This window comes from Apostichopus japonicus, chromosome 7 (assembly GCF_037975245.1).
Source record: "Apostichopus japonicus isolate 1M-3 chromosome 7, ASM3797524v1, whole genome shotgun sequence".
NCBI classification, from domain to species: Eukaryota; Metazoa; Echinodermata; class Holothuroidea; order Aspidochirotida; family Stichopodidae; genus Apostichopus; species Apostichopus japonicus.
In genome coordinates, this window is record NC_092567.1 from 11,476,376 (window position 1) to 11,492,805 (window position 16,430).

At 36.3% G+C, this 16,430-nt stretch overlaps 2 protein-coding genes across 5 annotated transcripts in view; one reads left to right on the plus strand and one right to left on the minus strand.

The window, feature by feature from the left end:
- The window catches only part of LOC139970028 (uncharacterized), a 147,691-nt gene that overhangs the window by 85,428 nt on the left and 45,833 nt on the right, over positions 1–16,430 (plus strand). The window contains exons 11-13 of one of the 4 annotated variants that reach the window (XR_011793892.1): positions 9,167–9,216; positions 9,983–14,810; positions 14,905–16,136. The exons of 2 other annotated variants lie outside the window; for them this stretch is intronic. Coding sequence is in view for 1 of the 2 variants with exons in the window: in XM_071975580.1 (XP_071831681.1) it covers positions 9,167–9,214 (48 nt within the window). In the remaining variant the exon portion in view is untranslated. Of the gene's footprint in view, positions 1–9,166; positions 9,217–9,622; positions 9,961–9,982; positions 14,811–14,904; positions 16,137–16,430 lie in introns of those variants that run through there. One more of the 4 variants, XM_071975580.1, reaches the window with a different exon arrangement.
- LOC139970081 (uncharacterized) lies at positions 3,367–7,943 on the minus strand. The gene is made up of 3 exons (XM_071975731.1): positions 7,338–7,943; positions 5,034–5,134; positions 3,367–4,174 (listed from the first exon to the last, which is right to left on the minus strand). The coding sequence occupies exons 1-3, from the start codon at positions 7,427–7,429 to the stop codon at positions 3,930–3,932; spliced, it is 438 nt and encodes a 145-aa protein (XP_071831832.1). The 5' UTR covers positions 7,430–7,943; the 3' UTR covers positions 3,367–3,929.

Here is a 16,430-nt window from a genome sequence, read left to right on the forward strand (position 1 = left end):
AAAATGAGCTAGCAATGAATTACAATTATACATAGTTTTTCCTCTACATGAAAGTTTATTTTGGAAAATAAATGAAAACATTGATCATTAACATGTCGTTGCCTAAACATATTTACAAACAAGGGACACATATAACACCAACTAAGGAGGTTCCATTTTGCTATTAAAATCATTTTTTTTTTACATTATATGTCTGATTTATCCAGCTAACAAATAATATTCTTATGGGCGTCTACTATAATGCCAGCATTTGATCAGAATGAATATAAAAGCTGATTTCACGGCACGTTTCATATTTCTTCGTAGGGCTCATTTAAATTATTTTCAAATACGACGTTAGCGTACACTTGCAGCTAATGTGTATTAATGCTACATTAACATGTTATATATATGCAATTGTACTAAAAGAATTGGGTGTACTCACCATGCAGGTGACGGATAAAAAATGACGTGATAAATTATTTCTCCTGAAAGGCAGAAAACTAGCGGCTCGTAAAGTTCCATTGTTTTAAGGCGGAGAGGAGAGAGGATTCTTCCGACTCAATTGATTAAAACAAGTTTATGTTACCTACAGTTGGATGGAACTTTAAATTGACCCATTCCTATTGTCTACAATGTGCTACAGTTTCGAAGTATCTTTATATCTCGTTCATCGTTCCGGACTTGTAAGAAAGTAATCTGGCTTTCAATTTCCTGTTTCGACAGAGTTTTCATTTTGATCCTTTTGTCCAAACAAAAAAAATCGTTGTCGCTTCTTCACTCACTATTACTATCTCTCCCATCTCTCCAATCTCTCCCATCTCTCTCTCTCAAAATACAAAACGAGATCAAGTCTAACTGTTACTATAGCCCTACTACCAGCAAACTAACATGTTCCTAGACAATGGTACCATGGTAACCAGAGATGCCCGGATGCTACGGGAGTATATTATGATCGCGAATTATTTTTCGGAACAGTGATTTTCTATCACTATAGTTGTGTATATTTTCGCATTGGGGTCCCAGGATGTATCAAATACTTTTAAAACTTAATATCAGTAGTTTTTTAGGGCTTCGTAGGCAATATATCTCCGGGTCCAACAAGACTACTGACCATGTGTATTAAGCGAGCTCTTGAACGTGGGAACACATCACAGGGTAGCGCTTTCAGCACCCCTGAACATCGGTCTGAGTCCGCCCCTGTTACGCCCCCCTCCCCCCCCCCCCTTGCCGTTCATCTCTAACCTAGTGTTATTGGGACGGTTATTTATACTGGTTGATTAAATTATCGTTTTGGAAAATAAAGTAACGCCAGCAAGAAAGACTCTGTCTTTCGCATTTAACACTTAAAGGTGGGATCGCTCGTAATTTCCTCGTAAATTCTGTCCTTCACACCACCCGATTCAAATATAATATCAATACTACCCTCTATCGGATCGTCGCTGTTGTCTCGTAATTTCTCAGCAATCCCGTATTTACGGCTAGTAAGCAATAAACGGGTTCGGTTACTTGAACGGTGGCCTTGGCGAAATTCCTGCATAGTTTCTTGTCTGTGGCAGTACAGGGAGTTGTTATGGAACAACTCCCTGGTCAGTAGTATGCGGTATTACGCCGCGTTTTCGTGTGTGTTGTGTGATACAAAACTCAGTGCTTTGTTTTACGTTCAGAACTTTTCACAACTAATGGGCTGTACAGTATAGGTTACGGTCGAGCTTTGCATCAGGCGTAATAGTTCGACCAGGGAGCTGCTACTCTAGCAGTTCCCTGCTTTTACTCTTTTAGGCCTACATGGTGAGCAGTCGAAGTCAAGAAACAGCTCAAGAAACTAATAGTTATGAACTTTATGTCTGATTCACGCTGACTGGTGTCACAAAAAGACAAACGCGAATGAGTGAAAAAATTGACTGAACTGATTACAAACTATTGGGTATCAAACGTAAAGTCAAGTCCGTCATGTGTGAACAATTGGTATTTCAGCCAATTTAGGTATTAATTATACATAGACTGAGTCACAGCTTACATAGTATTTTATATATAAATTTTAGTTATATATCAGGAGGGAAAGACAAAGCGTTTTATGTCATATACCATATACAGATAAATATGTATATTTAATTATTTTTGGACTCCTGGCAACGGGCCCTTTAGGCGATCACAGAGCACTTGCCCTAGCTGCACCCCGTCCTCCTAACCGGTGCACGTAAACCCTGTCCTTGCACCCCTTTGACCCGAATTAAAAAATGACGAAACTTGAACGGAAAAGGAAAGGAAAATACGTTGCCATAAGGGGCGGCTCCACCCTCTTTAAAAAGGATTGGCAAAAAGGGAATAAGTACATGAACAATAAACTAATAGTTATTTCCATTGAAAAGTGTCTCGCTGAGCATCGGCCGTCAAAGCAAAAAACTTTTTTTCTCTAAATCACGTCAGTGTATTGCTTTCCAGCGTACTGTACTCCCAGAATTGACTATCCTGTTTCTTGTTCCGAACGGCTCCCAACGAAATGCCAAAAAGTCGGCAACGGGGTTGGGGTGGGTTACCCAGCTCCACCATGGGGCACCTCATCACGACTGACTCGAATTACAACTCGAAACTTTAACTGAAATTGGATTGAATTTAAAAAAATATATACTAGATGTCTGCATGGATCATACTTATCTATACTATTGTGTGACCATATAGGCGTACGGGCTCTATATAGTCAACCAGGAGAGACTGGGGGGAAGCTTTTTTTCTTGCCACAGAAAATTAAACATTGCCCGGAAGTTCCTAGCACGATTAATTCATTTCAAACTTCGACGGCAATGAAGGACAAAGAGAACCATATAGGCCTATGCCTGACTATAAGATCATTGAACCATCACGAACAACTCCGAATAATCTTCTATTTGCCGATTCATGACACTGGGAAGTAAGGGGTGGGGGGGGGTGGGGCTTTCCATTTGATCCGCAAGTATACTGAACGGTCACCACAACAAGGGTGTATAGCTTGGGACTAGCACGGGGAGACTTGTCAACCTTGTGAACTTTTTTGGGGGTGAGATGCGGGGGGGGGGGGGGGAGTCGGCAAACTAAAACATACAGGGTAAACAGAGGGGAGGAAAGAGGTCAAGAAAGAAAGCGTGAAAGACAGATGAAGGGATGGAGGAAGAAAGTAAAGAAAATGTGGAGATGGAGGCTAGGGGTAGAGATAGATATGATATGAAAGTACAGAGAGAAAAAAACCAAGATCACTGGGATACTGTCAAATACACAAGAAGAATATACAATCTAAATACTGGAATTAAATAATGCACAACATAAATACAGCTTTATGACATCAACAAATCAAAGGGGAAGGATATAATGTTTCAAGGATGCTGGAAAATAAGACACAACAGAAGATGATTATGGTTTCTGATCTATTAGGCTTCTTCTCTCTACTGCTACCAGGATGTAAGAGACCACAGGGACTCGCACAACTCTTTAAGTTGTGATGACCTCTGACCCTTACTATGCCTAACTGTTATCTTGCCAGGAAATAAATACACCAGTGCATGAGAGGAGGTGAGAGACAGGACTGATTGATCGTGTCGATAGGGGTACATGTGATTCAAGAAGATAGATGTAAAGATTAGCATCGTTTGGACACTTCAAATGGGACCCCCTCCCCACCCCCCACACCCTCCCCCACGTTCAAATCATATCCCCTCCTGGCAACGGAAATGAACACCAGTATAAATATACCGATACAGATATTTATACACGCTGTGCGTGTAGGCCTATATACAATAATATAAAGCTGGCCATTCTCTGGTTGTTACTCCTTGATTGAATTTCCCCAACCTTGCCCACCTTGACTTAGAGGGTGGCCAAGCTCCTGATTCACAGTCATAGTCACAGTCACAGTCATAGTATCGAACAAAATGGACGAAAGCAATTTATCTCAATCTGGTGATGCAGATGTATCATTAGCTGCTAATCCAACGTTTGTGAATGTCGCACAACCTGTCAACAAAAGTCTGGGAAAAGTGCTTGCCCCTGCCATATGTATGATCTCTTTTGTTCAGGATCATGTAAATGTGGCAATGTGTATTCTCGTATAGTCTGAGGTTTTTCTCCCATGCTGCTCCATATCTAATCCTACTGGTAACATTGGACAGAACATTGGCAGATGGCTTCTTGAGAGGTGTTGAAGTAACTGGATCAGGAGTATCTGTAGAGATTACATAAAACAAGAGTTACTAGATTGCAAGTATCCTGCTATAGCTTCTATGGCTGTGACTAAAAATATACCTTTTGTTTAGAACTTATCACACTTATGCAGCACTGGAAACTGATATTTCAATTTAAATGGTGTCATTGAGTTTAGAGGACATTGAAGTTACAAGTATGTTGGTGAAACCAAGACCACCCTCAAGAAGCAGTTCTAGTCACAAGTCAATACCATGAAAATGGAGACTCCAGTAGGGGAACACTTTCAGCTGCCCAATCATACCATTAAAGACATGTCCCAACAGGTAACTGAATTCGTAGACTAACCATCTCAGACATAGTACACCACAGCAGAGATAGAGAGAGCGGACGGAATGCCCTAGCACCATTCAACTGAATGGGCTCAATATACAGGAAGGACATGACTAACTTTATCCTGCTCCATCTCTGTATTCTGCTATAGTTTATTCGCCCTCTCTCCTTACTTAATCCTCGCTTTGTACTCCACAGTTTATCTAAATACCTCTACTTTCACTGACTCCTTTTGTTCAATAAACCATTAACTTCTTTCTTTGTGTTCACCATGTCCTCTCTGTTCCAGGCTCTATTGTGTCTCTTGAATTTACTGTTACTAGTCAGTTTGCCTCTAAAGAAGATCCTGATAATATCAGGCCCACTTACTTTTATAAATTTTCATACACATGTATGCTTTTTAGTGGATGAGCAATATGCTACCATTTTTTTCTTTTCTTTTGGAATTAAATGAGAATGAAATTGTATTATTTTTCTGATCAGATCAGATAAGATTAGCACTGCTCTTCCAGTCTGTAATTCATGCAAGGATAAACATATAAATTTACCTTCTCCTTTCTGAGTGTCAACTGATCTTTCTGTGGTGACAGCTGCTGAGAATGCCTCTGTTTGACTTTCAGCATCTTTCCGGAAAAGATGCATTTGAAACCTATACAATGAAACCAAAACAATTGTCCGTAAATCATATAACTGAAATAGTAATTTTACTGTACACCCCAAGCTTAATTGTATGCATAATGAATCTGGTAATGACCAAATCATTACAAACATACATGTTTTTATCATACCTACCCAAGAAAAAATATGAAAGAGAAAAGTAACAAACAAACACTTATTTCAATAATAACATATTGTTAACCCACATTGATTTAAGCCCAGATAAGGATGAGATATTCTTTCATACTCTTCTTCAACATATCCATAAACCGCGGTACCTTTCAAGAATTGTAAGGATAATTTTGTGTTGCCCAACTGCTTGCCCAACAACTTGAGCTCACATGTCAATGTAAAATTTACTATGTAAACTTCCTGTCTTAGTGAACTGATTGGTTTCATATCGCTAAAAGATGTCCAGTCTTTTGATGAGAGTTTGATGTACACTCATTATTTACCTACTGTGTAAACTTCCTGTTTATGTGAGCAGTTGGTTTCATGAGTGAGAATTGAGATGCTACTGTAGCTTACACCATGACATAAGCCCACCATTGTGAAAAATTCCTGTTTACATGAATAGCTTGATTTCAGACTACCATTAATTTGACGCTAGATTACTCTCCACAAGAGATAGTTTCGGCCACCAAATTTAATAGATATTATAATTTTTGAACACTAAACATCAGATCATTCACAAGAAGCTGAACAAAAACGAGCATAGTATATACTGACTATATATAAAAAATATGATAACTTAGCACAGCATCATAAAGTATGAGCATCAGGCCTACACGCAAAAAAACAAACTGGTACTTTCTTACCCCCAGGCATGGCTATATAAAGGTTTATATAGGTATAGCTATATGTACTATGGTCCCTCAATTTGTGAGGCTAATTTACCTAACTTCTTGCATAGCAGTTGGGTTCCTTCAAAAATCCCAAATACAGACATGTACACATGATTGCTGGAATATTGGACAGACAGTCAGTAGATAACAGTATAACACCCTGTTGCCCAAATGAACCATTAAAACTTGATTGCATATATGCTGGCTGTGGCTGACCTTAGAAAAACCTAAGGTCTAGTTGCATATGCAGCGGTGTGAAAACATGTGAATCAGTTAGGAGTGATTCTAAATTATTTATGTAGATGCATTATTTTTATAGGAAAAATTGCAGGTCCATGTGGTTGTACTTGTACAGCACAGTAGGCCTTCCTCACTGGTGTATATTACAAAATTAGGGAATACAGTTACTATGAACACTAAATTCTGATACTTATTACTAATACTATAGGCCTTAGTCCTATGTTATATGCCCAGTTAATTATGGTTACCCGTTAATTATGACTGGGCATAGGTGAGGCTTTTCTTTCAAATGCTCATTCACAAGAATTATTCTTCAAACAAGGACAGCTGATAACAATTTAGAACCTGGAGGGGGTGGGGATGAACAGATCACCTAGGCCTAGTGGTTAGAAAATATATTTCCATCAATTTGTTGAGGCAAAAACAGTTTACTTTTTGGTGATGAGAAGGCCCAGCTTTCCATGGCATAAATATGAGGAGTGAAACTAAAGACCCCCAGTCCCTGTCAGTCTTCTTTAGGAAGGATATTTTAATTTTTAACTGTATACAGTACAAAGTGGCTATTCTTACAACTAGTCGTAAGAATAATTTCCGACTACGCATGGGCAGTTGCTATTTTTATGATTAGGAGTACTAATTTTACGACGATGAGTAACAATAACTTCCGGTTAGGGTTATGTTTAGGGTTACCTCTACTACATGCGCAGTTGCTTTATTTACTGGAAAAATAATGAATGATAGGCCTAGTTACAAAGCCTAGGCTCATCAAATCATGTATGTTACAAATACAATAGCATAGACACTGCGAAGTTCGAACACCTAAGCCTTAAAATACCCCAAAAACTATCTTCATTTTATTGACAGATATGTACGTACATACTTGCGCACGGGTCATTTTGGAGAGGAAATAACTGTAGCTTCCTAGTTTTTAGTGATATTGGCTTTCGCTTGTAGGTTATCATGGTGAAATCGTGTATTTCTTAGGGGTGTCCGAACTTTGCAGTTTTCTGTACTTCGCAATACTGACAGTTACCTAGGACAATACCCTGTAGTACTACTATGTACTAGTATTACCCTATACAGTTTTAGCCTAGCTTAGCAAATCATTACCTTTTTGTGTGATCCTGAAGCAAATGTTCTGCGAAATCTGCGTTGCTAACAGAAGTCAAATCGTGGACATGTTTGTAGAGTTCTTTCTCCATTTGCCAGTTTACGTAGGAACGTAGAAGATAGATCTTCGTGGCATCTCTTCGTCGCTGTTGTTCCTTTGCACTGCTGTTTTTGTCAGGTCCATGCAACAATGGCTTTCCTCCACTTCAACCTATACGCTCGTTCCAGGATAAGGTCGTTTTCTTTCGCCCGATTCTCCTTGCCCTGATCCCTTTTCCATGATTGTCACTATACTCTAGTCTAATCGAATGTATTTGTACGAAAATCGTACAGTATTCTTTACTCAAAAGGTACACAAACAACAAACTATCGCGTACAAAAATCCTTTGCGGTAAACAGTACAATAATCTGAAATGCTGTGCTATAACATTATGTGTGCATGGGTACGGGCTTGTTACGCATACGCTTGCCTGTGCTATTCACTGATCTAAATTTGCCACCGAGGTCACGTGAGTTTTAGGGGTCCCATTAAACCTCGCTGAAACCTCGATAATGCCAGCGCCCTCAAAAAAAAGTCTACGAGCGATATCGCCTTTAAACTGTTAATAGTATTTCGACTAAACTAAGTACCCCCTTATATGTCAATAATGATTAATTCAGGGAATTTTCTTATTAAAGGAACGTCATATAGTGACACGGCCTACCCAACATTTACTTAACTTTCACACAAAAATGTTACGATTGGTTTCCAAGTCCTAGAGGAAGAAGGGAGAGGGGTGGGTCCAGCTGGGAATATATAAACCACGTTTATGGATCAGTTTACCTTCAGAATGGAGTAAACTGGTCATTTTAACACCTAAGAATGCTGCCCCCTTCACCATCTCTTGGACCCTAACCTTGCTATTGCATGATCACGTGAGTCAATGTCCAGTTTGATGTGTCTCCTACATTTGTGAATTCTTAAGAAAATCACATAATGAGAGCTGAGTGACCTGGATATTGTTCTGTAACGATTAAATTAATGTTTGAAAGGGATTGTCAAACTTCCGTAATGATGAGAATGTTAAACCCTGCAGCTAAATCGGAAATGGCTACTCAGCTAGACGGGATCAGCTTATAAACAGGACGGAACATTTCCCTGCATCGCACCAATGTGTGATAGTACATTGGGTTGTATTGATTGAGTCATCGTGATATCAAGGGAAATCCCCTGGATAGGGTCATTTGATGGTTACCGGCAAGGAAGAGGATGGGGTGTGGAGATAAGTGAACTGATTCTTGTACAGTAATCCTGTTTTACACATAAACCTTTTTTCATAGATTGGGAAAGGATTATATCCTCTTGCTATGAGTCAATATGGGTTGACATATGCTATTCATTTTGTTATTTATATACTTATTTGGAATATTTCAAGCAAACAGTATAACTTTTTTTATAGAATTCAATCTTCACAATTCCTTTCAAGCATGGAATCAGAGCGACCACATCATAGGTGACCATGGCTTCATGGATTAAGCCTTCATGTGTATATTATGTTCAGTACTAAAATATTCGCAGGACGTACTCGTTAGATCTCCCCTAAATAATAACTGAAAATATAATAATAACAGGACGAAAACTGTCCAGATTTTAAAAAAACATAAGAAATGAATTTAAAAAGAAGTGAAATTAAATTTGTTGTATTATGAACCGATTATCTCTGAGATAACACTTCATTTATGGCTTTGCTTATTAGATGAATATTTACAACATATAAATAAACTGCATTGTCTTTGTTTCTGTATAATCTTATACATATTCATAACTTATAATTTTCCTCTTGTTTTAGGGGTTTGATGAGGAGAGTAATAAGAGAAAACGGGCAAGGTTGAACTAACTGTAAGTCAATACAACTGAATATTCTCTACCTTAGTGCTTAACATTGTATTTGTTAAGATTAATTGTCTGCTACGTTTAATTGTAACATCTTAATATATATATCATTAACTAGATTTGTATTCATATTCTGTGATTTTCTCATTTTATTTGGTCACTAATTACATCTGCTTCATTCTGCTTCATTTCTTTATCTGCAAACATGTGTGTTATCACTAACACGTTTATTGTGACGGTTAGTATTTTCCACCCTTCGTCATTATATTATTAATTTTAACGGATAAAAAGAGAGATTGTCGTGTTAAAGTGCATTATCTTGTTCCATTTCTGTTTCCTTCAAATTCGTTCTGTGTAACACATAATTCCTTTGCATAATACCAATAATTAAGAGAGTAAAGTTTTCTTACAGAGCAAATGAATTCCTTCGTTGAAGTTAAGAAGAATGTCATTGTGCAATTCATGTGCAGACCTACATACGAGGACAACAGAGGCATTGTAGAGTGCACTGTCATGGATTATGTGACCAAGGAGGGCAACTTCATACCAGTCGGATGCTTGAATCACATGTCGCGGGTTTCTTGTTTAGCTGGTTGATTTAATTACTTGTTGGCTCATGTTACTGCTGGCGCATTTTCCGGGGGATGGGGCGGGTTGGAGGTGGGATGTCTAGGTATTGCTTCCCCATTATTATACGAATAAGTATTTGTGCTTGACTCATTTATTATAACAATGTTACCCAAATATATATCATTTTATCCCTATCTTACAGCTCAATGCAAGATGCATGTTCATCTGGCGTCGCCAATCGTCAACAAGAATGTGATGCCATTCACTCAATCCTCAAAACGATGGCAGTAATTTTAGTGAGGAAGAATCTAATAAAGATTTAGGTTGTAAACTGTTAATATCTCCCAAATAATACAAACATCGTCAGATAGAGCTCCAGTATAATACACATGGTACTAGTCTAGTATGATTGTGTCGTCATCAAATGCCTATATTCTCAAGACAATGGAATGGTGACTTGATGAAGACTGTAACTTTTACATTAATTGTGAATGGATCTGGTAGAGAGATTATGTTGTGTAATAATATTAATAATTCCATATACAATAAATAAGTATAATTTGAAAGGTAACTGTTCAATTAACATTTTGGTTTAGAGGATTATTTTAGGCGTAATTTATGTTTTTGTCCAAAAAAAGGAGTGTTATTAATGTTTCTTCAGCTTTTCTGGTTTAGTAAGATAAATGTCTGCAATACTCCTTTAATGCTAAATTGATGATGACGTCAGCCCCTTAGTACAGGCCTAAATATTCATGTCAATAACGTGATTTATACTTTTGAATAAATCAGCAAATCAAGTTTTGTAATTTCGCTCTTACACCAGAGCATATTTAGATAATTTTCATCATCATTTGCTGGTGTAGAATTTGTACTTCAATGTTAACATGTTATTTGAGGACATAAAAGTCTTCTCATCCCATTGTGTATTGTGTTGTATTTGATGAACTGACATAACTGTCTCCGTATTATATTATAAAGACCAGTTACCTGCACTGATAAACTCAGACGTTTAAGGTAGCATGTCTCAACATTAAACAAATTGTTATAGTAAAAGCAACCTAGACTGAAAGCCAGTGGTCTACAACATGACAACATTCATGTTGTGCTTAAAGTCATCTTTTAATATGTTACATGTCCAACTACTAAGTTTTCTGCGCTAAAATGTAAACATGTATTTTGTTAGGTTTAGTTAGTCACATTGCTGTCGTTCGGGAGACTAGAGGGGTGGGTGATGGGGGAAAATGTTATCCTGTGATCATTTCTTAATTTGATGTATATATAAGGTTTGTAATGAATTCACTGTACACTATATGTCTCTCATGAAGAGACAGCGATCTCATCTTCGCCACCAACTGAAATAGTCTGGTGACGTCACTGATTACCAAGTTGAAGAAACAACCAACACATTTACTATGTGTGTCTCTTGAATTAAACTCGATGACATTTAAAACAAAACGATAACAGAGAAGTACATGTTAGAAGGAATGATTAGGTATGACAAACTCGTCCACTATTAGTTAAGATATATTACCCACCAATTAGGAGGATCTAACCACAGGTAGCATACATAATTTAAATGTAATGATAGGGTTTTCTTTTCTTTTTCGGAGAAGAGATGGGGTGTCTAGGGGATTCCTTTTCCATCCTATCAAGACATTAGGTTTGTAAACTGTTAATTACTCCAAATACTACTGAGAACTCCAAACAAGGTTCAATATCTTACATGATCATATAGGCTACTTAGTATTTAATTGTAAAATGTACAAGTAATTTCTAACTTTTTAATAATAACATTACTGTCCACGTATACTTTCTCTTCTAACACTAAACTCGTTTGCTCTTCAAGCCAAACTCAAATTACTAAGAGCCAATGAAGCTTCTAATGACGTCATCCATCAACCACTACGTCATCAGTATAGGAGACTATATTTTTTTGGATGTCAACTATTGAGAGGGGAAGAAAGAGAGCACAATCCCTATATTACTATTTGTGTATGTGGTGGGGCGGGAATGGGGAGGGGTGTGTTGGAAGGGGTTGGGGTGTTGGAGGGGTTAGATGACGTACCCACCGCATTGGTGACCAAGTCGATGTTATAGTAGTTATTTGCAACACCAATAAGAACGCTAATTTGTAGAACTGGAATTAAACGGTAATGTGCAGTATTTTTTTCTAATTTTATTTCTTGACCATTTTGTAACAAAGTCTTCGTTACATGCGTAAGTGAAGAGAAAGATTTTTTCCACCTTCTCGTGTGTCCCTGGTCATGTATTGCTGGTGACCTGCTCTCAGCCTCCATGCACTCCTCGGTGCAGGGTATAACACCCTTCATTGGTCCAATTGTGTGTAATGATATGATTCATCCCAACCCCAGACCCCTACTACTCCTCCCCACTCCCCCCCTCCTTGCATACCCGACAAACACATTACTACTCAGAACATTCAATTAAACGCCTAATTCTGTTAATATTTCAAACTTGTTTTGTTTTTACGCAGACATGCTTAGAATGCCTTTGTTAAAATATGTACATACTGTATCCACATACACTCAGTAACTATAGGAGTGCATGATTAAACTTGTATGTGGTTTCGTCGTTCTTCCTGTAATACATTTTGATTTAAGCTGTGACGTATCGGTTACGTAATGTTTTAAATCTAACAAGAGTAGAGCCACATTAATTGTGTCAATTTTAAGACTAAACGACATTCATTGATTATTTACAATACCATTGTGTTATTGAAATATATATACAAGAACTGAGAGGTGATATTAATTAGTATTTGTGATGTGTTTGTTCTAAGTGAGCATTTCTTCATTTATTTCTGTTCCTATGTATTATAGTTCTTAACACGAAGACAATAAGATGACGTCATGTTACATCAAATTATATGATTTCAAACAATAAATTTATAGTCTGAGTATATTAAGTAAGTGAGACTTCAATAACATCATCGATCAATACTTTTCATTTTATTCTTAAATATTAATTTAAGTTTCGCTTTATAATTATCTTTATTGATTTATGATCTGTCCGTTTCAAATCATCATTTTAATAAGTTAGTTTATTATTATCAATTTTACGGTATATCTCATTTGATGTATTAACTGATGTCATCAGCGCACGAAGAATATAACATGAACGCTTCAAAATAGTTCACCGACAAACAAACATACAAACGCTTCTATTTAGAGTCAACGCTATCTCTTCGTAAGTAACAGTCAAGTTAAGGATGCTTTGATCATGCGCAATTAGTTTAATCTCTCCAGGTATGATGATATGACGTCAATAAAATATGTTTAACATAACGAAAGAAATTATTGAGATAGACAGGTTCCCATTATTGTTAGCGCTTTTAATAGATATCATATCGGTATTTTTTTATTTGTTTACTTTAAATTTTTGCTACATTTTGAAAACTGTCTGTTAAAGTGTTCTTTACGTTTTGACTCAAAAAAGACTGTAACGTCGAAAACCTTAAAAAGGAAAGTTGAGAATAAAATGTAAATTTGATTTATTAAAGAGAATCATATACTAAGCATCCTGTTGAAATTTTTATCCAATTTCTACATTTGGTTTTGGATATATCGATTGCTGAAATTGTAACAGATTGTACCAAAAGTGAACTTGAAGCAAACAGGTGTAATGTCATAGTTGCACACTGACAGCAAAATGTTCCATTTTTCTTATGTTTTTACTTCCTTAGTTTGACTTTGGATTGGAAAGGATCCCAACTTTGCTTTAGGGTATGTGATGATGACAATACCCATTAATTGCAAAATACACATAGTTTAGTGCATACCAAGTTTTTATCGAAGGCAAAACAAATATATGCAAAGGTGAGGGCGTGTGCGTCTGTTACACTTGCTTGAGTCCGCGATAACTCAACAACGGAGTGATGCATATTTGTCATACTTGTTATGTAGATGTATTATAGTAAGAAGGTGTGCCCAATTTTTGTAGCGCTGACCTTATGAAAATTAATAAGGTTATGGGGTCGAATGTAAAACGTTTTACATTGCAATAACTCCGCAACCCGAAGTCGGATTCCAGCCAAACTAGTTACAAGTTGCTGTCAATATCTGGGCACCCCAAAATCCTGGACCCATTTTTGAACTGGTGGGACCAAATTTAATTTCCAACTTAAATTTTGGGGCAACTTCTTTGGGCCCGAATTGTTGGGTCCCAATATTTTGGGACCATCTGAGCCCATATTTTCTCTCCATTGCAACACCACCGCAACCCTAAGTCGGATTGTAGCCAAACTTGGTAAACAGTCGTTGGTTAATAGCTGTTACATGAATGCCATCTGGACCCCAATAATTCCGGACCCATTCCAACTTCTATTTTCAACTCGAATGCATTTTTTTGGGACAAGTTCTTTAGGCCCGAATTTGTGGGCGCAATATATTTAGGACCATTTGAGGGCATCGTTTTATTGGGCCCAATTTTTGGGAAGGGCCAACATTTTTTATCGCAATAACTCTACAACGTTTAAGTATATGTGATTGTATCTAATCTTGGAATACAGTTGTTGGTTAGTAGCTGGTACATATAGGCATAAATATTATAATAATGAGTGACGGCATACAACACTTTAATATTCCACTTACCGAAGAACCATAGTGACCTTCGTGCTCTTGTTAATATTTTACAGCCTTCACTTACCCTACGTTGTTATTTTAGTCATATGTAAAGCCTTCGCTTTTAAGACAATACGATCACGTGAGCTTACATAATTCAACAAGATTGAATGCTGGTAATGTTCTGTACATTAAGTAAGCATTATATGCAATGGAATGCTCTCTGTGTTTTACATTTCATTGTATTATTTCCTTAAAGTGTTTGAGTTTACTGCATTTTTAAAAGTTTCTACTTGTTTGTGAGACTAAAGGAGAATCAAACCAACGATTATTGTAATATTATGTGATTGGTAAACTATCGATCATTTTAATAGTATGTAATAGGTAAGCTATTGATCATTGTAATATTATATGATAGGTATCTTTCGATCTTTTAATATTATGTGATAGGTAAGCTATCGATATTATGTGATAGGTAAGCTATCGATTATTTTAATATTATGTGATAGGTAAGCTATGGATCATATTTAATATTACGTGATAGGTAAGCTATCGATTATTTTAATATTATGTGATTGTTAAGCTATCGATATTATGTGATAGGTAAGCTATCGATCATTTTAATATTATGTGATAGGTAAGCTATCGATCATTTTAGTATTATGTGATAGGTAAGCAATCGATCATTTTAATATTATGTGATAGGCAAGCTATCGATCATTTTAATATTATATGATAGTTAGCTTTCGATCATTTAATATTATGTGATAGATAAGCTATCGTTGAGCAAGTCACTTTAAGTCCTTTACGCGTTTGAGAAAAAGTAATTTTAATTTTTGAGATACCTTTTCTTGCATATTTGTTAAGATACAAGACTCGCAGATTTGAATAAGTTTTGACCGATCGGCTCTGTATAGTATATACGTTTAGTTTTATTCTTTCATTATCACAACAAATGTACTGAATTTTGGGCAAATTGGTTAGATATATGTAGTATTTTAATGGCTGTAGGTTATATGGGAGAGAGAGGGGGCGGGTTGATGCCCCTTTATTTGTGAGTAATATTAATATTTGTTAATTGGCTTCAAATTGGCTTTAATTGTTATTTTAATGCGCTTTATTAATAGTTCTACTGGTTTCATTTAATTTCAGATCTTCTTTATTTCTTTATATTCCGATATTTTCCTTCGATTTATAACAATTCTTAGACTACATATATACTTGCTCTAATTATTGTTATATTTAGTCATTAATTATTAGATTGCATTCTATTTCAACCATTAATTAATTTTAATTTCTTTTAAGATTTAGTTTGCTTTATTTGGTTCCTCCTATTTCTATTTTATAAAATTAATCTTGTATATTACTCACGCGTAATACAGTGAATATGAGAAGAATATTGTTAAATATTATCATGATAACAATGACTGGCTGTCTACCGTTATACCATTGATTGTGTTACTCAAAATCAAACTAAAACATTGTCTCAGACATTAATTAATAACAATGACATGTTTTGTTTCTTAATCCAGTTCTTTGTTACATTATGATGATCTCTAATGATGTTTCCTCGAAGACAATAGGAACACGTAACTGTGACGTATTAACGTATGCTTTTAACATGATTGCTACGAAGATATTGTTCTGTATATTAAACATTAACCTTAAATGTGATGATCGGCTCTCCATACATATCTTTCATTCTTCTTGTATCATTATTTTGCTTCTTCTTATTACTGGTGCTGCTTGATGATTAATAAATATTCATGATCTCTACATTGTAATTCAGTTTTTGTCGTATTTGCTTCAACCCAATTGGATATTATGAAGCCATACAGTTTACCGATATAACCCAAGCCCTGTCACGCAAAATTGAATATATTTAGATAACTACAAACACAGATTAACATATAAGTATGGAAGAAATCACTGCGTTGCGGTATCTGTTTGATATTACATATTTCAAAGGATACATTTATCCATTCATTTTGTAATTGTTCTTGGTATCTTCCGTATTTCTGCATGTAAGTACAAATATACAATGTTTGCAACAAACAAACTTGTTCCCTT

What these genes read in the sequence shown, in the direction of transcription:
- LOC139970081 (XM_071975731.1), bottom strand. Translation starts at nt 7,429, where the DNA reads ATGGAGAAAGAACTCTACAAACATGTCCACGATTTGACTTCTGTTAGC. An exon ending in CTTCAGGATCACACAAAAAG is followed by an intron (nt 5,135 to 7,337) that starts GTAATGATTTGC and finishes TTCATTGTATAG; the next exon opens with GTTTCAAATGCATCTTTTCC. An exon ending in TGACACTCAGAAAGGAGAAG is followed by an intron (nt 4,175 to 5,033) that starts GTAAATTTATAT and finishes TAATCTCTACAG; the next exon opens with ATACTCCTGATCCAGTTACT.